Source organism: Hyla sarda, chromosome 2, assembly GCF_029499605.1.
Source record: "Hyla sarda isolate aHylSar1 chromosome 2, aHylSar1.hap1, whole genome shotgun sequence".
NCBI lineage: Eukaryota > Metazoa > Chordata > Amphibia > Anura > Hylidae > Hyla > Hyla sarda.
Genome location: NC_079190.1, coordinates 365,095,722 through 365,120,711, shown reverse-complemented (window position 1 = coordinate 365,120,711; position 24,990 = coordinate 365,095,722). Strand labels below are relative to the sequence as shown.

General features: G+C 47.4%; 1 protein-coding gene across 7 annotated transcripts in view; it reads left to right on the top strand.

Annotated features, from left to right (window-relative positions):
* Positions 1-24,990, top strand: part of SYCP1 (synaptonemal complex protein 1) — a 955,469-nt gene that overhangs the window by 705,523 nt on the left and 224,956 nt on the right. For all 7 annotated transcript variants that reach the window (XM_056558361.1, XM_056558359.1, XM_056558362.1 and 4 more), the window contains 2 exons: positions 5,958-6,020; positions 24,297-24,359. In XM_056558361.1, the coding sequence (XP_056414336.1) occupies positions 5,958-6,020; positions 24,297-24,359 (126 nt within the window). The remainder of the gene's footprint in view (positions 1-5,957; positions 6,021-24,296; positions 24,360-24,990) is intronic.

Genomic DNA, 24,990 nt, shown 5'->3' with positions numbered 1-24,990 from the left:
CTGAGGTACAGTTGGGCAATACAAAAAATTCAATATTTTCATGATGGTGAACTCCAACAGTCAAGAGCAAGGGTTCTGTGTGGTAACGCACGGTGCAGACCAGTCTTTCTCCATTCACAGATGAAATGAAGAGAGGTCTGATGAGACGGGTAACAGGAATATTGAATCTGTTGATGAGAGAGGCTTCAATGAAATTTCCTGCTGAACCTGAATGCAGAAAGGCCACAGCGGAGAAGGAAGTATTAGCTTTAGCGGGTACAGCAATCCACACAGGTATAGTCAGTCGTGGAGAGGAAGAATTCACACCTAGCAACGCCTCTCCCACGTTAGCTAGGTGCGTGCGTTTCCCTGACGCGGAGGACGAATAGGACAGTCCTTGAGGAAATGTTCGGTACTAGCACAGTACAGGCACAAGTTTTCATTCCTGCAGCGAGTCCTCTCCTGTAGGGTCAGGCGAGACCGATCCACTTGCATAGACTCCTCGGCGGAAGGCACAGGAACAGGTTGCAAAGGACACTGGGAGAGAGGTGCCAAGTGAAAAAAACGCCTGGTGCGAACAAGATCCTTTTCCTGGCGAAGCTACTGGCATCTTTCTGAGAAACGCATGTCGATGTGGGTGGCCAAATGGATGAGTTCAGACAGGGTTGCAGGAATTTCTCTTGCGGCCAGAACATCTTTGATGTGGCTGGATAAACCTTTCTTGAAGGTCGCGCAGAGGGCCTCATTGTTCCAAGCTAGCTCAGAGGCGAGGGTGCGGAACTGTATGACGTACTCGCCCACCGAAGAACTCCCTTGGACAAGATTCAATAGAGCCGTCTCGGCTGAGGAAGCCTGATCTCCTCAAAGACACTGCGTACTTCGGAGAAGAAGGGCTGGACGGAAGCAGTGGCAGGATCGTTGCGGTCCCAAAGCGGTGTGGCCCAGGACAAGGCCTTTCCAGATAACAAGCTGACCACGAAAGCCACCTTTGACCGTTCTGTGGGGAACTGGCCCGACATCATCTCAAGGTGCAGGGAACATTGGGACAGGAACCCACAGCACAACTTAGAGTCCCCATCAAATTTCTCAGGAAGAGACAGGCGGGTTCTAGAGGTAGAAGCGGCAGCTCGTCGAGGAGGAGATGCTGGAGCTGGCGGAGGAGATGGTAGAGGCTGTGGAGGCAGAAGCTGCTGGAGCACGGCAGCTAACTGCAACAGCTGTTGTCCTTGTTGGGTGATCTGCTGAGACTGCTGGGCAACCACGGAGGTGAGGTCAGACGTAGCAGAAGGTCAAGGCAGGCGGCAAGGTTCGTAGTCGGGGCAACGGCAAGGGGTCTGGATACACAGGCTTGTGAACACACAGAAACGCTTTCACAGGGCACAAGGCAACAAGATCCGGCAAGTACAGGAAAGGGAAGTTGGTGTGGTACTGTTAGACACTGATTGGGCCAGGCACCAATTAGTGGTGCACTGGCCCTTTAAATTTCAGAGAGCCGGCGCGCGCGCGCCCTAGAGAGCGGGGCAGCGCGCGCCGGGACAGCAGGAGGACGGGGCAGGTAAATGGAACGGGATGCGACCCGCGGGGTGCACGTCCCGCCGCGCGGATCGCTTCGCCGACGGGGGACACAGAGCAGCGTTCCCAGTCAGTGAATCTGACCGGGGCGCTGCGAGCAGGACCAGAACGCTGCGAGCGCTCCAGGGAAGGAGCGGGACCCGGAGCGCTCGGCGTTACAATACCCCTTTAACCATTTGGGATATGTTTATGCATGCAATATCTGCTGCATGATTTGTTGCATATTTTTTTTGCTGCTGATTAAGCTACTTATTCAGTGTACTCATGCAGTGGCATATCACTCACCAGTAACATTAGCCATCTACTTGTACAGCCTGCCTGATGGCAGACTATACAAGACCATCCATTGAGAGCGGCACAGGGAATGGTAAGAGTCATCAAGCTGACATCTTCACTTATCAGACCCCAGAGGTATCTTTGGGGGTGGTCCAATTAGTTTCACCAAAGCCCCACAAATATTTTAGATGCTATGATCAGCACTGATCACTGCATTTAAACAGCTTCAGCTGTCTATAAAGCTAGCACAGCCTCTGCCTTTGCTTCATGTTCATGACGTAAATGTACATTATGGTGTGTTATGTCATGTGTCCTCTGTCAGCAGAAAAATATGGGTGTGAATAAGCACATGGCTAGATAGGGCTAGTCATCAGGATCCAGGCATGCCTTTTTTTTAGTCTCTATAGTTGTTTCCAGGGCCTGGTTTAAGCCTTTCTGTTATTATGCAAAATAGGCTGAGTAGCCCAGGGGGCTTTCCTCAGCATTGCATGTGCCCAGGTCCAGCCCATGACCACCTTCCTAGCTTGCATCCACCTACCTCATTTGCCACTAAATAAAGAGGACATGGTCTGGACTTATCTGGACTCTTGCCATGCTGAGAAACACCCCATAGGCTTTTGAGCCTTATGCATAACAGCAAAAAGGCTATATGTCTGTGCTAGAAAAGCCTATGGGAGACATTTATCATTGTTGGCTTTGGTAAGTGAGTTCTGTGCGACACACACACACACACACACACTACTTTCGATTTGTTGTGGAGTGTTTTTTGGAACAAAAGTTTTTAAAAGTTTTTTAAATTTTTTTATTTACTTTGCAGGCTTAGCAGTGTAAGCAGTCTTATAGACGAAGTCCATTACTAAGCCGGAGCTTACCGTTAGCCCCAAAACCAGCTAGTGCTAACTTAAAATTATTACCCCAGTACTCACACCGCCACAGTGGTACCCTGAAGAGCTGGTACCAACAGGCCCGGAGCATCAAAAATGGCACTCCTGGGACTAGGTGGTAAAAGGCTGCCGTTATTTAGTTTTGGGAGGGCCAGTAACAATGGTCCATGCCCACACTGGTAACGTCAGGCTTTTGCTGCTTGGTTATTATCTGGCTGAGAATGAAAATATGGGCAGCCCCAGATGCTTTTTGCATAAATGATAAAAAAAAGGTGGTTCCCTCTATTTTTATTCTCAGCCAGATACTAACCAAATAGCAACAGCCTGACATTACCAGGGTGGGGGAGGACCATTGTTACTGGCCCTCCCCAGCCTAAATAAAGTCAGCCTCTTACCATCTTGGCCCAGGAGGGCCATTTTTTGATGCTCCAGGTCTGTTGGTACCAGCTCTTCCCGGCACCCCTGTGGCAGTAGGTACAAGGGTAATAATTGGGGGTTAGCCCTCACTGTGTCACGATTCGGCTTACGGGTTGTGGATCCGCTGTGTCAGCGAGGGATTGGCGTGGACCGGTTCTAAGAGGCTACTGGTTTTCACCAGAGCCCGCCGCAAAGCGGGATGGTCTTGCTGCGGCAGTAACAACCAGGTCGTATCCACTAGCAACGGCTCAACCTCGCTGACTGCTGAGAAGGCGTGGGACAGAAGGACTAGGCAGAGGCAAGGTCAGACGTAGCAGAAGGTCGGGGGCAGGCGGCAAGGTTCGTAGTCAGGATGGATAGCAGAAGTTCAGGTACACAGGCTTTGGACACACTAAACGCTTTCACTGGCACAAGGCAACAAGATCCGGCAAGGGAGTGCAAGGGAGGAGATCAGATATAGCCAGGGAGCAGGTGGAAGCCAATTAAGCTAATTGGGCCAGGCACCAATCATTGGTGCACTGGCCCTTTAAGTCTCAGAGAGCTGGCGCGCGCGCGCCCTAGAGAGCGGAGCCGCGCGCGCCAGCACAAGACAGCAGGGGACCGGGACGGGTAAGTGACCTGGGATGCGATTCACGAGCAGGCGCGTCCCGCTGTGCGAATCGCATCCCCGACGGCCATGACAGTGCAGCGCTCCCGGTCAGCGGGACTGACCGGGGCGCTGCAGGGAGAGAGACGCCGTGAGCGCTCCGGGGAGGAGCGGGGACCCGGAGCGCTAGGCGTAACACACTGTTTTTCGGGCTATCACTAAGCTCTGGCTTAGTAATGGACTCCATCTATTAGACAGCTCCCACTACTAAACCTGTAAAGTAAATAAATAAATAAACACAGTTTAAAAAACAATCCCCCCATAAGCCCTTGTTAACTTATTTATTAATATTAAACAACAACAAAAAAAGGGGGACATTGATGTAGTCCACCAAATCCAAACTAGTTCTCTGCATACACGGATCTGAAATTATAAGAAAAAAAAACCCACGAAAATAGGTTAGTACATTCATGGTGCTCTCCCCTGGGGAGAACATCCATAAAGCTGCTTTTCCAAACAGGAAGCCTCCAGCTGTTGCTAAACTACAACTCCCTTCATTTCTAGACAGCCTTTAGCTGTCTGGGAATGATGGGAGTTTTAATTTAGCAACAACTAGCGGTGTACCCGGCGTTGCCCAGTTTTTCCTTCCTAATCCTTGTTGTGGAGGAAAATCAACAGAGGAAGCTTTTGACTTCATATGCCGTCCGCATTTATTGTTGTCATATCCCAACCCCATATCCCGTCCTTTTATCCTGACCTCCTATCCTAACCTCCTCTCCCGACCTCCTCTCCCGACCTCCTATCTCGACCTCCTATCCTGTATTATCGAAATATCTCCAGCCGTTTGGAAGTTATGCAGTAACATATATTTCCCCATGGCAAAAGGGGGTGAGTAAGGGTTAAATTACCTATCCTATGTTTGTTGTTGACATATAAGTAACATGTGTGCCAAGTTTCATGTTAATATCTTTAGCCGTTTGGACGTGATGCTGGAACATACACATATACATACACACACACATACACACATTGAGTTTTATATATATAGATGAGCCTCCAGTTTAGCAACAGCTGGAGACACCCTGTTCCAAAATTTTAACTCCCATGACTGGAGTTGTAGTTTAGAAAAAGCGAGACTCCAGATGGGTCCAAACTACAACTCCCATGACGGGGAATGATGGAACAGCAAGCCTCCAGTTTAGCAACAGCTGGAGGCGCCCTGTTCCAAAACTACAACTCCCATGATGGGCATTGCGCCCCGCTCCTCAGCCGACATTCACACTTCATAAATACTTGGCCACTGCAAAGGGAAAACTAAAGGTTTCTTAGCTAAGGGTGTTTGCTACTTTATGCATACCAACAAAAGTAGCACAAAAAAGTGCTTAGGTGCACATGTGACTTTTTGTGCGCCCGGAGAAAGCAAAAAGTAAAAAAATGGTCTAAACACCATAATAAATGTCCCCCTATAGAGATAAAAATTAAAAAAAAGATATGTCTGGAATTCTGATGACTAATCCTACTTAGTCATGTACTTATTTACACCCGTTTTCCTGCTCACGGGTCTGCCTTAACAATTTCCTGTCATATTTTGACAGCTCCCCGGTCTGCTTTAAAGGGGTATTCCAGGAATAAAAAAACTGGCATTTTTTCTTTCAAAGACAGCACCCTCCTTGTCTCCACTTTGGGTGTGGTATTCAACTTGGCTCCATTCACTTCAGTGGAACTGAGATGCGGAACCACACCCAAGCTGGAGACAAACAGCAAGAGGTCTTTGAAAGAAAAAAAAGCCCTGTTTTGTGATTCCTGGAATACCCCTTTAATGTTGCTGAAGTAGAGGGGAATGATTGGTTATTGTGCATACATTACATAAAAAAACATGACTTTAACCTGAATAATCAGTTGAATAGGTTATTTAGTGTGAAACTTGAACAGTATAAAAAATAAACAAAAAACTGCCACAAAAAATGCTTTTTTCTTTTCTTTATGCACCTTATATATATCTTACAAAGTGATTCATATGTACCCCTAATTTGTGCACAGTTTGTGTCACACAAAACAATCCCTCATACAGCTACATCAATGAAAAATAAAAAGGTTTTGGCTGCTGAAACACAAAGATGCAAAAACGGAAAACTTTAACTGGTCATCAAAAGGTAAAGGAGGATATGTATGGCTTATGGTTAGTTGTTCACTGATGGTATTTACAATATGTTATATAATATGAATTTCTATTTACTTTTTAGTTGAGCACACTGAAGAAACAAGTTGAAAATAAAAATAAGACAATTGAAGAACTACAACAGGAAGTATGCAGTTTTAAACATTGCTACTATCTAATAATCTCTTTTATTATATTAAAATATTAAAGTAGTATTCCGGCATATGCATAAAAATGTATCTGTTTCCAGGGCCCATAAATAATAATAATAAAAAAAAAACACTTACCTTCCTCTGGTCCCCGCAGCTCCTGTTGTTCACTTTCTGGAGCCTCAATGCTATAATGCTTCTGGTCATCTTCCTGCTTTGGAGACAAGTGCTCAGTGCAGGACCTGCCCATTAAGCCAGTTACTGAGACAGGGAACTGCTGCATGCTTAATTTTACAGCAATTTGACATGTCTGTCTGAGAGTATTTTTTTTTTATTTGTTAGTGAGTGTGTAGCTATCTGAATGCTTCCTTTGTAAAGATACATTTCTTGGCAATTTGGAATACTTGATTAACAGCCATAAAACATTTTTAATGCCTATTCACACGTACAGTATCCTGCACGTATTTGATGTGCAGGATTGGAAGCTGCAGATCTGAAGCTGTGTTCAATCATTTAGTTTACAATGAGCTCTGCAGCATAAAATCTGCAGCCTCAAATCCTGTGCATCAAATATGCACAGAATACTGTACGTGTAAATACACCCTTGATAATAAAAATGATACTCATTAGCAGAAAAAGGAGAACAAATATGGGGACACAAATATACTTAAACTATACTTATAAAATATGCTTATACTTAATCTAAAATCCCTTTGTACTCCATTCCGGAGTTATGCAGTGTTTTTTTCCAATCTAAAAGATTCTTGAATCCGTTAGATGGACATACATGGCAGGGGCTTGAATAACACAATTCATGCTTCCCTCACTTCCTTCTGATATAGTGAGCAAAATCTCGCAAGATTCATGTCAGAAGTAAGCGTGAGGAGCACCTACTGCAGTATGTTATTTACAAAATGTGTAATTACTGAAGTAAATTCCACAAGACACAGTAGTCGGCACCCCAACCCCTTATAATTAGCTCCACTTGGACGCTGAGCAAGCACCAGTATTCATGCATTCAGGGATCGTGGTCAGCAAACGATGCACCTGCAGCAGTGCAAACAAGCTCAAGGAACAGTAGATTCACGTAGGCAATGTATGTAGAAGAATGCATGGGCTGCACTCACTGGAATCAGGTGCAAAAGCAGTGCTGTTCTTTATTTTCAAAGGTGCAGTAAAATCACATTTCGTAACTGGACGTTACAAAGGCCAGATCAGATAATTCTTGGGCGACAGCTCTGAGGCATCCACGCGCAACAGCTGTCACCCAAGAATAATCTGACCTGGCGTTTGCAACGTCCTGCAATGAAATGTGATTTTACTGCACCTTTGAAAATAAAGAACTGCACTGCTTTTATACCTGATTCTGGTGAGTGCAGCCCATTCATTCTTCTACATACATTATTATAGAAGTGTTCATGTTAGGCTACCTAAGGCTATGCCCTTAGTTGGAACCTCATATATTCTGATTGGTTCAGTTATGTGACATGATAAACAGAAAATTAATCTTTCTAGTTGTGTCTCGCATTGAAACTCCTCTTCTTTGTAAAGGTCTTTCATTCCCACAAATAAGCTGCAGGTCTTTGACTGGGTTAAGGCTCTTTACTTATTTGTTAAGTTAGTCAAATGGAAAGAATTCTTTAAGTTGCATGATCAAAGAATGTGTCAGCAAGTGGGATTATCAATAATTAGCAATATCATAATTAGCAATATCGAGGAATTAGAGGATGTGCCGTCTCTTTCCTTTTCCCTTGATGAGAACGAACGCACTAAAGGACACGGTCCATTTACAAACTACCAGGTGAAAAGCAGGAGAACCTTTCCCTCAGGGAATGGTGACTATCTATATATATTTTTGAATGTTGTCTGTATAGCCATTGAAAACAAACTGTTGCATTTTAATTTATTTTCTCATAATCTGGCATATGGGGATTGATCTATAGTCATTAAGGCTGGGGCCTTGGGTTCAAATCCCACTAAGGACAACAATAAATAAAGAGTTATTGTTATTATTATAATGACGTCAGCAAAGAGCACTGTGTTAGTGATGTCATCAGAGAGAATTCCAAAAAGAAAAGAATTTCCTCTGTAGTATTCAGCAGCTAATAAGTACAGAAGGATTAAGATTTTTTAATAGAAATAATTTACAAATCTATGTAACTTTCTGGCACCAGTTGATTTAAAAGAAAAAAGGTTTTCACCGAAGTACCCCTTTAACACTGGCTTTAGCAACTGATAGGGCAGTGGACACTGGGGCGGGAGCCGGTGGTGGTGGCGGCATGGGTCCTGCTTCTGCCCCTAGTGGCTCTGGGACAGGGGCACAATTTTCTTTTGACTCAGTAAAAGCGGGGAAGGTCAGACTGGGGTTTTGCACTGCTAACATCCTCATCCTGGGATTTGCCGTCTACTACCGCCGATTCATTCCCCACTTTGTACAGTTTGCAGAACCCCTCACAGCTCTCTTACGGGGTATGGCGAAGGAGAACTACAGTGGAAGACTCCCTGTTGAATGGGCCGAAGAGCAAGAAACAGCGTTTCGAGCTCTTAAACACATGTTGACAGAACCACCTATCCTGGCGTATCCAGTCTACAGTGAGCCGTTCCGGTTGTATACTGATGCCAGCTTTGAAGGTCTGGGAGCTGTCCTGTCCCAAGTCCAAGAAGGGCAAGAGCGAATGATAGCCTATGCCAGCCGTAATCTGCAAGGAACAGAGAAGAACAATGCCAACTACAGCTCCTTCAAGCTGAAACTCCTCGCCCTAGTATGGGCTGTAACTGAGAAGTTTAAAGATTACTTGGCTGCCACGCCATTCACTGTCTACACGGATAATAACCCTTTGGCCCATTTGAACACTGCCAAACTGAGTGCCATCAATGAAACAGGATTTTGTATATAGTCTTCATGTCAACAACATTGGTCTGTACTTTACACATAAGATTCATACAGACTCCCTGTGTTTTTTGGATATTATGATCGCAAGAAATGCAATAGCTTGCTTATGTAGAATAGCCACCATCCTGTTTCATTGATATGTAGAATTCCGAAAGGACAATGGGGGAGATTTATCAAAACCTGTCCAGAGGAAAAGTTGCCCAGTTGCTCATAACAACCAATCAGCTGGCTTCTTTCATTTTTAACAAGGCCTCTGCAAAATGAAAGAAGCAATCTGATTGGTTGCTATGGGCAACTGGGCCACTTTTCCTTTGCAGAGGTTTTGATAAAACTCCCCTAATATCTTTGTGTACATAGAATCTGTTCCTCTAAGCAGTCTTTTAGACAGCAGTCATGAGAACTCTGTGATAGATTTGCTGCTAGAGGTTATCCAGAATTCACACTTAGACAAGCATATAACCATGCCATTAAAAAGGAACCGTCGGGAACTTCTTGTTCCCAAAAATAGGGGATCAGAACAAGAAACAGGTATGCATCATTGCAACATTTGATGCAGCAGCCAATGATATTTGTCATATTCTTACCCAGTATTGGCCTATTTTACAGACAGATCAAGTAGTCTCTAATTTAGTGGGTGATTGTCCCCTCATTACCTATGGGAGAGGTAGAAATCTAGGGGACTGTGACAATCCGTCTTGGGGATTAGCTCTGGGATCTTCCTGGACCACGCCACAGGATGCGTTTCTTCTCAATAAACCAGCAAACAAACGCTTATAATGCAAATCTGGCACCTTGCCAGTTTTATTAGACAGGTTGCAGGGAAAGAAATAAACAAAAAGCAGGAACAAAACAAAATCCTAGACCGTCTGGTCACTGACTAAACAGATCAGCTTATCCTGACTATCAACCGCTGAGCTTCCCTCAGCCGGTTAAACATATGTCCCCTGCAACCTTCTACTCACAATTCTTGTCACTCTCTTTGAGCCACTCATAGCTCGGGCTGTGTACTCCTCAGCAGGCTCTGTCTCTCCCCTACAGCCCACATGCTGTCTCCTAGGAAGAGCCCACATAAAACTGAGTCTCCATCTCATATACACCTCCCTTTCCTCCTGCCTCATTACTTAAGAAGCAGGTGAGAGCTTCTGCAGGGTGAGCCAAGGAAATACACCCTTTCCTTGCCACACTGCCACAGGGACAGACTAGTATATAGTCACTTCACTTCTCCCCCTGCACCCAACACCTGGCTGAATCACAAAATTGTGGGGTACTTTAAGTGTGGTTCATGTAAAGCATGAAAATATAATAACGTTTCTAAAATTGTCACCTGTCCTGTGGATGGGAAGCTCAATCAAGCTAAGGTGTCCCACACTCCAGACTACAACATAGGCAGCGGTTTCAATAGACAAAGTCATAGTGTAAGCATACCTACTGGAAGGATGGCATACTTAGTGATAGGTAAAGCAATGAATTCCAAGAAAAAATAAGCAGAATAATCTAAATAAGGCAAGCACAGAAAACAATAGCACAAAAACAGTCAACACAGAGGGCAAGGGGGAAAAAATCACAGAAGCGGTCCTGTAGTTCCCAGATAGTGGTAAAGGTGCCAGAATGTCATGTAGTAAGGGAGGAGCAGTTCTCTTTCAAAACTTACCATATTTCAATGAAAATAAGACCCCCAAAAATAAGCCCTATTGTTCCTTTTGCATTCTGGCTAAATATAAGGCCTCCCCCTGGATATAAGGCCACCCCAAATATAAGGCCCCCTGAATGTAAGGCCTCACAACGTCGGACCTCTCTGTACCAGTCACTTTCAACCAGTGAGCTGCAGCGGCCGGCTCTCTGGCATCGGGGAACTAATCAAATGTGACCCGCGAGTGCTATTTTGCTTCTCTCCCCCCAATTAATTATCAGCCCAGCGCTGCGCTGTCCCCATCGGGGAACTAATCACGTCCCCCTGCAAGTGCTGCCCTCCTCGTCCTCCTGTTTGTTGTGGGCCACTGGAAATCTGTACTGTGCGCTGTATCCCTATGCCCGGGCTCCAAAAGATAAACAAAATAAACTTTAACTCACCTTGCCCCGTTGGTCAGGTACCGGCCTCACCTGCTTCTGGGGACGGGAACTTTGGAGAGCCATCAGACTATCACTGGCCGCAGCGATGTTCCGCCTCGGCCGGTGATAGGCTGAGCTCACTGTCATGTAAGGAGCTCTGGCCGGCTTCTTACATGACAGTGAGCTCAGCCTATCACTGGCCGAGGCGGAACATCGCTACGGCTGGTGAAAGTCTGATGGCTCCCCGACGTTCCCGTCCCCAGGAAGAGCGGGAGACTGACATAGGAAGGTGAGATAAAGTTTATTTTGTTTATCTTTTGCAGCCCGGGCATAGGGATACAGCGTACAGTACAGATTTCCTGTGCTGGCGGCCTGCAACAAACAGGAGGATTCTTCTTCATGGAAAAATAAGACATCCCCTGAAAATAAGACCTAGCCAATCTTTGGGAGCAAAAATTTATATAAGACACTGTCTTATTTTCAGGGAAACGGGGTAGTGTCTTGGCAGCTAGCAATATATGCAGCAAAAGCTTCATATGCCTTTTACCCAAGGAAGCAGAAGACAGGTGGATAAGGTCCCCCCTGGGGTCTTGGAGAACAGGGGTTGCAAAAACAGCAGAAAGTAGGTGTTCAACCTCAGACCAATACCCAGTGATAAACAAACAGGACTAGAAAATATGATAGGTCAAACCAACACCTTCCCTACAACACCAGCATCATGAGGAGATGGCAGCATTCAGCCTGTGGAGCAATTCTGGGGTATGGCACCAACCTTTCAACAATTTATACTGGGTTTCCTTATAGGCAGTGCAGATGGAGGCCTTAGAGGCCTGCTCCCCCTCACTTCCACTTCGGTAGGAAAATACTAGAGTTCATGACCTCCTTCCATCGGCTCATATACCTATGCGAAGGAGCACTAGCATCTACAGAAGAATTCAATATAAAAATAGATGCCAGAAAGAAGGCGTTTGGCCATTGGGCCCCGGCGACATAGCTGCTCGAACTCAGTGGGTACAAAAGCCACCAATTTAATAACCATGTGGTGTCTCAGTTGCAAGTAGTGGAGTGGCTCAGAGGTGGGAAGTCCATATTTAGTCGCCAGTTGTATAAAGGACAGTAAGGAGCAGGAGAAGATGTCCACGACATCAGCATAAAAAAAAAGTCCAGGTGCCCCAAGCCCCCGCCATCTCTGAAGTCATCCTGGTGGGTAGTTCAGGATGATAAAGGAAGGACAGTAGTGGAGAAGAAGGGTTTGAATTTTGTAGCACAGTATGCCTATATGTATTTGGAGATGACTATGGGCCCCAGAGGCTTGCCCATAGACACCAGCAAGAGTAAGGCAGGCCGTAGGAAAGAATTCAGGTGAACAAGAGCTAACCAGAGTTTGTCAATCTCCATCCACCTACTGTAGGCATAGTAAGAGGACCAAGAGACAAGATGGAGAGGATGTGCCAGAAGGTAGTATTTGGTTAAACCCAGTACTGCCAGCCTACCCATAGATTTATCAGCCATCATCACCGACATAGGCAAGCAATGTATTTTTGCATCCTAGATAAATCGAAATATCACGGACTGAAGGGATCATAAAGCCGCAAGGGGAACTTCAACTGGGAGGGTTCTGAAGTAGTAAAGTAGTTTGGGAAGAGTGGTCATTTTTCCTGCTGCGATGCAGATGAAAAAGGAGTTAAAGTGCGACCGCCGAGGAGGGGGACCATTTAATTGAGTGGGAGGAGGGGTTTATGGCATGGCCTCAGTTTTAAAGAGGATCACCTTATAACCAGAGATGGTACCATAGTGTTAGAAGACCCAATATAGATTAGGCAAGGAGTTCAAAGGGCGGGTAAAGGTAAGAACAACATTATCCGCAAATAAATGAATCTTAAATTTCCTGTTGTGCAACTGGACACGAGAAATGTCTGGGTGTAGCTATATCAAAGAGGCAAAAGGCTCAATACTAATGACAAAAATTAACAGGGACAGCGAACGTCTCTGGTCCTGTTGCAGGGCAGAAACTGGCAGACGTCTGGTGGGGGCAGTAGGATTTGAGTAGAGACCTCTTAGCGCAGTTAAGTACTGGCCCGAGATGCCAAACTTTTGAAGGGTAGCAAACATGAATAGCCAACCCTGCCTATCAAAGGATAGGCAAAGGCCTATAGCGGATGCAGTCATGAAGGTCTTTACCAGGTTTATGATGAGGGTAATATAGGAATAGAGCAGTGCTTCTCAAATAGTGGGACACGACGCTCCGTGAAGGGGAGCTCGCTTGACCTCGGCAAATACTGTCGCACACGGCGTCGGTTGCCTAGCAACTCTACGGCTGGATCTTACTTACGGCTCTGGGTTGTCAGTGTGGCTGCCTGGGAGAGGTGCTTTGAACACTGGCATGGCGCGCTGCTACGTTCAGACGTGAGGTGACGTGACCTCACGTCTAAGCGCAGCAGCCCACCATGTCGGAGTTCACTGTGCCACCGAGCAGTGCGCCCGCCGCCCTGCTCTCTCTCGTACAGGCCCTGCTTGTCCTCAGGTACAGATCCCTGCTTGTCCTCCATGGAAAGATCCCTGCTTGTCCTCCATGTAAAGATCCCTGCTTGTTGTCAGTGTACAGAGCCCTGCTTGTTGTCAGTGTACAGAGCCCAGCTTGTTGTCAGTGTACAGAGCCCCGCTTGTTGTCAGTGTACAGAGCCCTGTTTGTTGTCAGTGTACAGAGCCCCGCTTGTTGTCAGTGTACAGAGCCCTGCTTGTTGTCACTGTACAGAGCCCTGCTTGTTGTCACTGTACAGAGCCCTGCTTGTTGTCACTGTACAGAGCCCTGCTTGTTGTCACTGTACAGAGCCCTGCTTGTTGTCAGTGTACAAAGCCCTGCTTGTTGTTAGTGTACAGAGCCCTGCTTGTTGTCAGTGTACAGAGCCCTGCTTGTTGTCAGTGTACAGAGCCCTGCTTTTTGTCAGTGTACAGAGCCTCATATACATTAATAAGGATACAGTGTTATGCAGAGGTGTACTCATAACAATTTTATAGACAAATGATACTATTTACAGTCGCGCAGGGGGCGCAAAATGTTTTCTTCTTCCTAGGGGGGGGGGGGGGGGATTACAGAAAATAATTGAGGAGCACTGGAATAGAGGGACAATTGAGGGGTCCCAGAACCATCCATAAAATAATTAAATAGGGGAACAAGTTTAGGGAACAGTTGCAGGGCTAATGTCTTATAATACAGGTACGTAAAATTATCAAGTCCAGGCAAGCGGCTCGACGACAAGGACTTACTCATGTCAAGGACTTGGTCCGAGGTAATTTGATTACTAAGAGACTCCCAATCGGCCAAAGACAGAGTCGGCAAGAAGCAATTAGTCAGGTAGGATTGCAAGGATAGATCATGCTCAGCCGGATCAGATGAAAACTGGGATGGAAGGGAGTATAACTTAAAGTAGCAGTCTAGAAAAAGGAGGTAGCTCATCGCCTCAGATAGGAACCGGAATGTCCAGAGCGGAACAAAAGGACGAGAGGTCTGAAAAGCAGCGAAGCACAGCAAAGTGTTTATCCCTGCAGGCTGTCAAGACAAAGGGAAAGTTCCAGCGGTAGGTGGCCTGGTGATTTCTGAGCATGGTAAAAAGGGGCTTCAGCATTCTCCATTTTCATAGGGTGATCCAGGATAGGTCAGAGAAAAGCTAGAGTCTAGTCCCATCAAGTACAAAGTTGTGAAGATTCCAAGCCTAAGCCATGATTGCTTCCTTCAGGGTAAAATTGAGTACACATCAAACAAAATCCTGGGGTACACCGGAGGAATTCTTTAGGAAGGGTGCTCAGTGAGCCCTATCCAACTTAATTTTATGAGAGGCCAGTTTTCTAAGGATAAGATTCAAAATAGCTTCAGGGGTGACTGAAAGGTCCTCATCATGGGTTGCCTCTGGAAGGCAACGGACTGATATTGTTACGCTTGCCATGGATGTCTAGATGATAACATGGCAGTAAAGGTCGCTGAGTAGCTCAATTTGGAAGACCAAAGTGAATTGCAATTGATTAATACATGCACTGGGGGAGTCGTGGTCTCCTTCTAGCGCCTCCACCCTGTCAGAGACATGTAGCAGGTCATACCTGAGAATAGAGATTTCTGCTCTGCTGGTCTCCAGGACTTCAGAAACTGTGGCCTTCCAGAAGGGCTAGGTACCCTAAAACAGTCCAATTCAGAATCGGAGGGGGGGCAGGGGTCTCCGGGGGCCTCAGCAGGGGGGGGCAGGGGTCTCCGTCTGGGAAGGAGAGGCCCTATGAGGAGTGAAAAAAGGGTGCCCCAGCATTCAGCTTGTTTTTCTCTGAGACCTTTTGCTGCTTAGGCAGCCAAGCAGGCAGAGGAGTCGCCACGGGGACAGCAGGGGAACGCAGGAGAATGGAGGCAGGGAGATGGTGAGGGCTCAGAATGGAGGTAGTGTCCAGGGCTGGAGTAAGTGGAGCCACCTGTGGTTACGGCCAGTGCTGGGAGGAAGCAGAGATGAAGGGGTCCAACGCTGGAGTTTGGCTATATAAAGGTGGAGACACAAAAGGGAGAGGCTAAATGTCAATCATATTTGGGTATAATAGGGTACTTGCCACTTTTGCCTAAGTGACAGGCCTCTTACCAACCAAGCTCGAACACCTCTGTACTGACTAGGGGCAACACCCCGAAACAGCACTGTCTGCAGATCGGGAGAATTGCGGCTTGGCATTAAAGGAGTAGTGCAGTGAAAAATAACTTATCCCCTATCCAAAAGATAGGGGATAAGTTATAGATTGTGGGGAGTCCAATCGCTAAGACCCCCCGTGCTCTCCTGAACTGGGCCAAACAGTCTGCTGGAAGCAGGTGTTTCAACCCCCCGCACGAAGCTGACACACCCCCTTCATGTATCTCTATGGGATACATGGAGGGGGTGCGTTGGGCGCCGCTCCATGCGTGGGTCTGTACACCCCCGTCCAGCAGACTGCCGGGGCCCTGTTCAGGAGAGCATGGGGGGGGGGTCCGACCGCTTTGACCCCTCGTGATCTATAACTTATCCCCTATCCTTTGAATAGAGGATAAGTTATCTTTCACTAAAGAACTCCTTTAAATCCAATTCCATTTCTGAAATTCCATACCTGGAGCTAAAAACTTATGTTTAGGAAATGATACCTGTGAAGGTAGTCTGATTCAGCTGCTTTGCATATTCCTTTTCCCAGAACGCCCAGTGGAGTGCTAATTGCCTTTAAATCTCCACATACTACAAATGGTGCCTCCTCAAGGAGGGTACTTATCCCTAGTGCTAAGGTGACAGATCTCTTACCCGCCAAACCAGAACACCCTGCTCTGTACTGAAGAGTAGTGTTGAGCGGCATAGGCCATATTCGAATTCGCGAATATTCGCGAATATATGGACGAATATTCGTCATATTCGCGAATATTCGCATATTCGTAATGTTCTCGTTTTATTTTCGCATATGCGAATATTCGCGTGTGCGAAAATTAACATATGCGAAAATTTGCATATACAAAAATCAATGTCAGCGAAAATTAGCATATGCAAACTTTCGCATATGTGAAAATTCACACACCAGTCTCACACAGTAGTATTAGAGCCTTCTTACACCACATAAGCTGGAAGCAGAGAGGGGTGATCACTGTGATGTTTACTGTGAAAAAAAAAAAAACGAATATTCGTAATTACGAATATATAGCGCTATATTCGCGAATATTCGTGAATTCGCGAATATGCGATATTCGCGAATAAAATTCGAATTGCGAATATTCGCGAGCAACACTACTGAAGAGGGGCAACACCCTGAAACAGGATTGTCTGCAGATGGGTCCTCTTCCCTACTGGGGAGAATTCTGTCTTAGCATTAAAGTGGTACTCCGCTGCTAGACATCTTATCCCCTATCCAAAGGATAGATGATAAGATGTCTGATTGCGGGGCTCCAGCCACTAAGACCCCCACCACGATCTCCAGGCAAGCACCCGGCGTTCTGAACATTATGTTCAGAACGCTGCCAGACAAACCTGCCAGACAAACATTTTAGGCTCCTATTTCCAGCACTTATAGTGCTCTATGCAGAAATAATCAACCTCTTAGTGTCCTAAACAGTAGAGTGGGTAGATAAGTGGATTGGGGAAACTCCAGTAGGTAGACAGGTTCCTTCACATGGTTTTCCCCATTTTGCAGGTGCCTCCTGTAGGTAGGTTCCCATATAGATAGCTGTCCTCAGTAGATAGTTACTCCTTGTAGGCATAGCAGCCCCCTATAAGTAGAGATTTTCTCCCTGATGGCAGTCCCATCTATATAGATACAGCCTCCCCGTATAGTTGCAGTCCCCATATATACTAGTAGCAGCCCACCTTTTTTTTGTGTTAGCAGCAGCCCCCCTTAAAGGTAGTAGTATCAGCAACTTATTTTTGGTATTAGTAGCAGCAGCCCTGTTAGGCAGTAATAGAAGCAGCAGCCCCCTTTAGGCAGTAATAGTAGCAGCCCCATTTAAACAGCACTAGTAGCAGCAGTACACCCTCTTAGGTAGTAATAATAGCAGCACACCCCTCTTTTAGGTAGTAATACTAGCAGTGTCTGTTAGATAGTAATAGTACCAACAGCAGCAACTCCTTGAAATAGTAGTAGCAGCCCCCTATAGGTAGTAATGGTAGCAGCCCCCTTTAGGTAGTAACAGTAGCAACAACTGTGCTGTATAGGTAGTAATATTAGCAGCAGAAGCCCCTCACAGGTAGTAATAGTAGCAGCAGCCCCTAATAGGTAGCAATAGTAGCAGCCCCCCATAGGTAGTAATATTAGCAGCAGATGCCCACTATGGGTAGTATTAATAGCAGCCTCAAATAGGTAGTAATAGTAGTAACCAAAGCCCACCATAGGCAATAATACTAGCAGAAGATGCTAACCTGGCTACCACAGAGTCCGCAGCATGGCCTCTCCTCTGGTCATATCCTCCTGTCTGTGCTTCGGTGCATGATGACGTCGCTCATGCACTGGAACCCAGAGGCCTACTGGGAAAATACCTGGTGTCCCGGTAGGCCAGTCTGGCCCTGCTTGTAGAAGTCTGGCCCTGCCGGTGGGTCTATCTCCCTTTTCTCTCTTAAACATGTATTTACTTCCCCCATTGTCTATCTATTTCTTCTAATTGGTTTGGACTATGAATCATTGGGCCATTTATATGTTGTCTTGTGTGTTACCTGGACTCTATTTTAAGAGGAGTTAATAATAAAAGCTAAGTTTTTTTGTTAATCTATAAATAGTTGTTACGCCGAGCGCTCCGGGTCCCCGCTCCTCCCCGGAGCGCTCGCTTCACTCTCCCCGCGGCAGCGCTCCGGTCACGTCCTCTGACCCGGGGCGCTGCGATTCCGCTGCCAGCCGGGATGCGATTCGCGATGCGGGTAGCGCCCGCTCGCGATGCGCACCCCGGCTCCCCTACCTGACTCGCTCTCCGTCTGTTCTGTCCCGGCGCGCGCGGCCCCGCTCCCTAGGGCGCGCGCGCGCCGGGTCTCTGCGATTTAAAGGGCCACTGCGCCGCTGATTGGCGCAGTGGTCCCAATTAGTGTGTTCACCTGTGCACTTCCCTATATCACCTCACTTCCCCTGCACTCCCTTGCCGGATCTTGTTGCCTTAGTGCCAGTGAAAGCGTTCCTTGTGTGTTCCTTGCCTGTGTTTCCAGACCTTCTGCCGTTGCCCCTGACTACGATCCTTGCTGCCTGCCCCGACCTTCTGCTACGTCCGACCTTGCTTTTGCCTACTCCCTTGTACCGCGCCTATCTTCAGCAGCCAGAGAGGTGAGCCGTTGCTAGTGGATACGACCTGGTCACTACCGCCGCAGCAAGACCATCCCGCTTTGCGGCGGGCTCTGGTGAAAACCAGTAGTGGCTTAGAACCGGTCCACTAGCACGGTCCACGCCAATCCCTCTCTGGCACAGAGGATCCACTACCTGCCAGCCGGCATCGTGACAGTAGATCCGGCCATGGATCCCGCTGAAGTTCCTCTGCCAGTTGTCGCTGACCTCACCACGATGGTCGCCCAGCAGTCACAACAGATAGCGCAACAAGGCCAACAGCTGTCTCAACTGACCGTTATGCTACAACAGTTACTACCACAGCTTCAGCAGTCATCTCCTCCGCCAGCTCCTGCACCTCCTCCGCAGCGAGTGGCCGCTCCTGGGATACGCTTATCCTTGCCGGATAAATTTGATGGGGACTCTAAGTTTTGCCGTGGCTTTCTTTCCCAATGTTCCCTGCATCTGGAGATGATGTCGGACCTGTTTCCCACTGAAAGGTCTAAGGTGGCTTTCGTAGTCAGCCTTCTGTCCGGAAAAGCCCTGTCATGGGCCACACCGCTCTGGGACCGCAATGACCCCGTCACTGCCTCTGTACACTCCTTCTTCTCGGAAATCCGAAGTGTCTTTGAGGAACCTGCCCGAGCCTCTTCTGCTGAGACTGCCCTGTTGAACCTGGTCCAGGGTAATTCTTCCGTTGGCGAGTATGCCGTACAATTCCGTACTCTTGCTTCAGAATTGTCCTGGAATAATGAGGCCCTCTGCGCGACCTTCAAAAAAGGCCTATCCAGCAACATTAAAGATGTTCTGGCCGCACGAGAAATTCCTGCTAATCTACATGAACTTATTCACCTAGCCACTCGCATTGACATGCGTTTTTCCGAAAGGCGTCAGGAACTCCGCCAAGATATGGACTCTGTTCGCACGAGGCGTTTCTCCTCCTCGGCTCCTCTCTCCTCTGGTCCCCTGCAATCTGTTCCTGTGCCTCCCGCCGTGGAGGCTATGCAGGTCGACCGGTCTCGCCTGACACCTCAAGAGAGGACACGACGCCGTATGGAGAACCTCTGCCTGTACTGTGCTAGTACCGAACACTTCCTAAGAGATTGTCCTATCCGTCCTCCCCGCCTGGAAAGACGTACGCTGACTCCGCACAAAGGTGAGACAGTCCTTGATGTCTACTCTGCTTCTCCACGTCTTACTGTGCCTGTGCGGATGTCTGCCTCTGCCTTCTCCTTCTCTACAGTGGCCTTCTTGGACTCAGGATCTGCAGGAAATTTTATTTTGGCCTCTCTCGTCAACAGGTTCAACATCCCGGTGACCAGTCTCGCCAGACCCCTCTACATCAATTGTGTAAATAATGAAAGATTGGACTGTACCATACGTTTCCGCACGGAGCCCCTTCTTATGAGCATCGGATCTCATCATGAGAGGATTGAACTTTTGGTCCTCCCCAATTGCACCTCGGAAATTCTCCTTGGACTTCCCTGGCTTCAACTTCATTCCCCTACCCTGGATTGGTCCACTGGGGAGATCAAGACTTGGGGGTCCTCTTGTTCCAAGAACTGTCTAAAACCGGTTCCCAGTAACCCTTGCCGTAACTCTGTGGTTCCTCCACTAACCGGTCTCCCTAAGGCCTATATGGACTTCACGGATGTTTTCTGCAAAAAACAAGCTGAGACTCTACCTCCTCACAGGCCTTATGATTGCCCTATCGACCTCCTCCCGGGCACTACTCCACCCCGGGGCAGAATTTATCCTCTCTCTGCCCCAGAGACTCTTGCCATGTCCGAATACGTCCAGGAGAATCTAAAAAAGGGCTTTATCCGTAAATCCTCCTCTCCTGCCGGAGCCGGATTTTTCTTTGTGTCCAAAAAAGATGGCTCCCTACGTCCTTGCATTGACTACCGCGGTCTTAATAAAATCACGGTTAAGAACCGCTACCCCTTACCCCTCATCTCTGAACTCTTTGATCGCCTCCAAGGTGCCCACATCTTCACTAAATTGGACTTAAGAGGCGCCTATAACCTCATCCGCATCAGAGAGGGGGACGAGTGGAAAACGGCATTTAACACCAGAGATGGACACTTTGAGTATCTGGTCATGCCCTTTGGACTGTGCAACGCCCCTGCCGTCTTCCAAGACTTTGTCAATGAAATTTTTCGTGATCTGTTATACTCCTGTGTTGTTGTATATCTGGACGATATCCTAATTTTTTCTGCCAATCTAGAAGAACACCGCCAGCATGTCCGTATGGTTCTTCAGAGACTTCGTGACAACCAACTCTATGCCAAAATTGAGAAATGTCTGTTTGAATGCCAATCTCTTCCTTTTCTAGGATATTTGGTCTCTGGCCAGGGACTACAGATGGATCCAGACAAACTCTCTGCCGTCTTAGATTGGCCACGCCCCTCCGGACTCCGTGCTATCCAACGCTTTTTGGGGTTCGCCAATTATTACAGGCAATTTATTCCACATTTTTCTACCATTGTGGCTCCTATCGTGGCTTTAACCAAAAAAAATGCTGATCCCAAGTCCTGGCCTCCTCAAGCAGAAGACGCCTTTAAACGACTCAAGTCTGCCTTTTCTTCGGCTCCCGTCCTCTCCAGACCTGACCCTTCCAAACCCTTCCTATTGGAGGTTGATGCCTCCTCAGTGGGAGCTGGAGCTGTTCTTCTACAAAAAAATTCTTCCGGGCATGCTGTCACTTGTGGTTTTTTCTCTAGGACCTTCTCTCCAGCGGAGAGGAACTACTCCATCGGGGATCGAGAGCTTCTAGCCATTAAATTAGCACTTGAGGAATGGAGGCATCTGCTGGAGGGATCAAGTTCTCCTGTTATTATCTACACCGACCACAAGAACCTCTCCTACCTCCAGTCTGCCCAACGGCTGAATCCTCGCCAGGCCCGGTGGTCTCTGTTCTTTGCCCGATTTAATTTTGAGATTCACTTTCGTCCTGCCGATAAGAACATTAGGGCCGATGCTCTCTCTCGTTCCTCGGATGCCTCAGAAGTTGAACTCTCTCCGCAACACATCATTCCACCTGACTGCCTGATCTCCACTTCTCCTGCCTCCATCAGGCAGACTCCTCCAGGAAAGACCTTTGTTTCTCCTCGCCAACGCCTCGGAATCCTCAAATGGGGTCACTCCTCCCATCTCGCAGGTCATGCGGGTATCAAGAAATCTGTGCAACTCATCTCCCGCTTCTATTGGTGGCCGACTCTGGAGACGGATGTTGTGGACTTTGTGCGAGCCTGCACTATCTGTGCCCGGGATAAGACTCCTCGCCAGAAGCCCGCTGGTTTTCTTCATCCTCTGCCTGTCCCCGAACAGCCTTGGTCTCTGATTGGTATGGATTTTATTACTGATTTACCCCCTTCCCGTGGCAACACTGTTATTTGGGTGGTCGTTGATCGATTCTCCAAAATGGCACATTTCATCCCTCTTCCTGGTCTTCCTTCTGCGCCTCAGTTGGCTAAACAATTTTTTGTACACATTTTTCGTCTTCACGGGTTGCCTACGCAGATTGTCTCGGATAGAGGCGTCCAATTCGTGTCTAAATTCTGGAGGGCTCTCTGTAAACAACTCAAGATTAAATTAAATTTTTCTTCTGCATATCATCCCCAGTCCAATGGACAAGTAGAAAGGATTAACCAGATCTTGGGTGATTATTTGCGACATTTTGTTTCCTCCCGCCAGGATGACTGGGCAGATCTCCTCCCATGGGCCGAATTCTCGTATAACTTCAGGGTCTCTGAGTCTTCCTCCAAATCCCCATTTTTCGTGGTGTACGGCCGTCACCCTCTTCCCCCCCTCCCTACTCCCTTGCCCTCTGGTCTGCCCGCTGTGGATGAAATTTCTCGTGACCTTTCCATCATATGGAGAGAGACCCAAAATTCTCTCTTACAGGCTTCATCACGCATGAAGAAGTTCGCGGATAAGAAAAGAAGAGCTCCCCCCGTTTTTTCCCCTGGAGACAAGGTATGGCTCTCCGCTAAATATGTCCGCTTCCGTGTCCCTAGCTACAAGTTGGGACCACGCTATCTTGGTCCTTTCAAAATTTTGTGTCAAATTAATCCTGTCTCTTATAAACTTCTTCTTCCTCCCTCTCTTCGTATCCCTAATGCCTTTCACGTCTCTCTTCTCAAACCACTCATCCTCAACCGTTTTTCTCCCAAATCTGTTCCTCCCACTCCTGTTTCTGGCTCCTCGGACATCTTCTCGGTCAAAGAAATTTTAGCTGCCAAAAAGGTCAGAGGGAAAAATTTTTTTTTAGTGGACTGGGAGGGTTGTGGTCCTGAAGAGAGATCCTGGGAACCTGAGGACAACATCCTAGACAAAAGTCTGCTCCTCAGGTTCTCAGGCTCTAAGAAGAGGGGGAGACCCAAGGGGGGGGGGTACTGTTACGCCGAGCGCTCCGGGTCCCCGCTCCTCCCCGGAGCGCTCGCTTCACTCTCCCCGCGGCAGCGCTCCGGTCACGTCCTCTGACCCGGGGCGCTGCGATTCCGCTGCCAGCCGGGATGCGATTCGCGATGCGGGTAGCGCCCGCTCGCGATGCGCACCCCGGCTCCCCTACCTGACTCGCTCTCCGTCTGTTCTGTCCCGGCGCGCGCGGCCCCGCTCCCTAGGGCGCGCGCGCGCCGGGTCTCTGCGATTTAAAGGGCCACTGCGCCGCTGATTGGCGCAGTGGTCCCAATTAGTGTGTTCACCTGTGCACTTCCCTATATCACCTCACTTCCCCTGCACTCCCTTGCCGGATCTTGTTGCCTTAGTGCCAGTGAAAGCGTTCCTTGTGTGTTCCTTGCCTGTGTTTCCAGACCTTCTGCCGTTGCCCCTGACTACGATCCTTGCTGCCTGCCCCGACCTTCTGCTACGTCCGACCTTGCTTTTGCCTACTCCCTTGTACCGCGCCTATCTTCAGCAGCCAGAGAGGTGAGCCGTTGCTAGTGGATACGACCTGGTCACTACCGCCGCAGCAAGACCATCCCGCTTTGCGGCGGGCTCTGGTGAAAACCAGTAGTGGCTTAGAACCGGTCCACTAGCACGGTCCACGCCAATCCCTCTCTGGCACAGAGGATCCACTACCTGCCAGCCGGCATCGTGACAATAGTCCTAACATGTGGATACTTTTTCTGTGAATTTTGTTGATTTTCCCTGTATGGGCTCTACCACATAGGCCACAACTAGTTGGCACAATCTAGTGGAACTTGTTATTTCCCCTTTCGGAAACTTACAGTATTTTGTCTTTATTGTGGTCAGTATTTTTAGCCAAATCTAGGAGTGCAACTGACATAGAGAAAAACTATAATGGAAGATTTTCACCTTTTTGTCTGTGTTTTGGACCAACTCCAGGTTTTGATAATAATACTGACCAAAATAAGGCCCAAAATAAAGCTAAAAATACTGTGTGTGCACATAGCCTAAAACATATTAATCAACTAAATTACTATTATACAAATTGTAGATACTTAAGAAATTAGAAGAAAACTCATCAGCTGTTTAGAATATACCATGAAAGATAAAACTCTGATAAATGCAGATTTTGTTATATTTTTTTTCGTAGAACAGATCTTTAAAACGGAAAATAAAGGAAGGATGCCAGCAGTGTAGTGTTCTTGAAGCAGAGGTATGATTTTCCATGTGTGTCTGCTATAAAACAATAAATAAAATATTAAACATAAAAATACTATCATCACCCTTGTCACCTCTGCCAGTCACCTGATTACAGGGGCCACGGCACTTCAGCATGTGCAGTGTAATATTAACACTTTTTGTAGTGACTGGGCTTGACATTACACCTCAGTTCCATTCACTTGAGTTGAACTGAGCTGTATTATTGTATCAGTAAGGGCCAATCCACACCGCTGAATTTCTGCCCTGGCAGAGATTTTTTCTGGAGCAGGTGATGCCAAAACCACCGGCAGTAGGATTGTGCAAACATGCACCCTCTCCATAGATAACAATGCAATTTTTCTGGTGGAAATTCAGTAGTGTGAATGGGTCCTAAAGGGTAAGCAGTGCAGCAAGCCCTTTAATCAGCTGATTGGCAGAGATTCTAGGAGTTTAGGGGGAGATTTATCAAAACCTGTCCAGAGGAAAAGTTGCTGAGTTGCCCATAGCAACCAATCAGATCGCTTCTTTCATTTTTAACGAGGCCTCTGCAAACTGAAAGAAGCGATCTGATTGGTTGCTATGGGCAACTGCGCAACTTTTCCTCTGGACAGGTTTTGATAAATCTCCCCCTTAATCCCCACTGA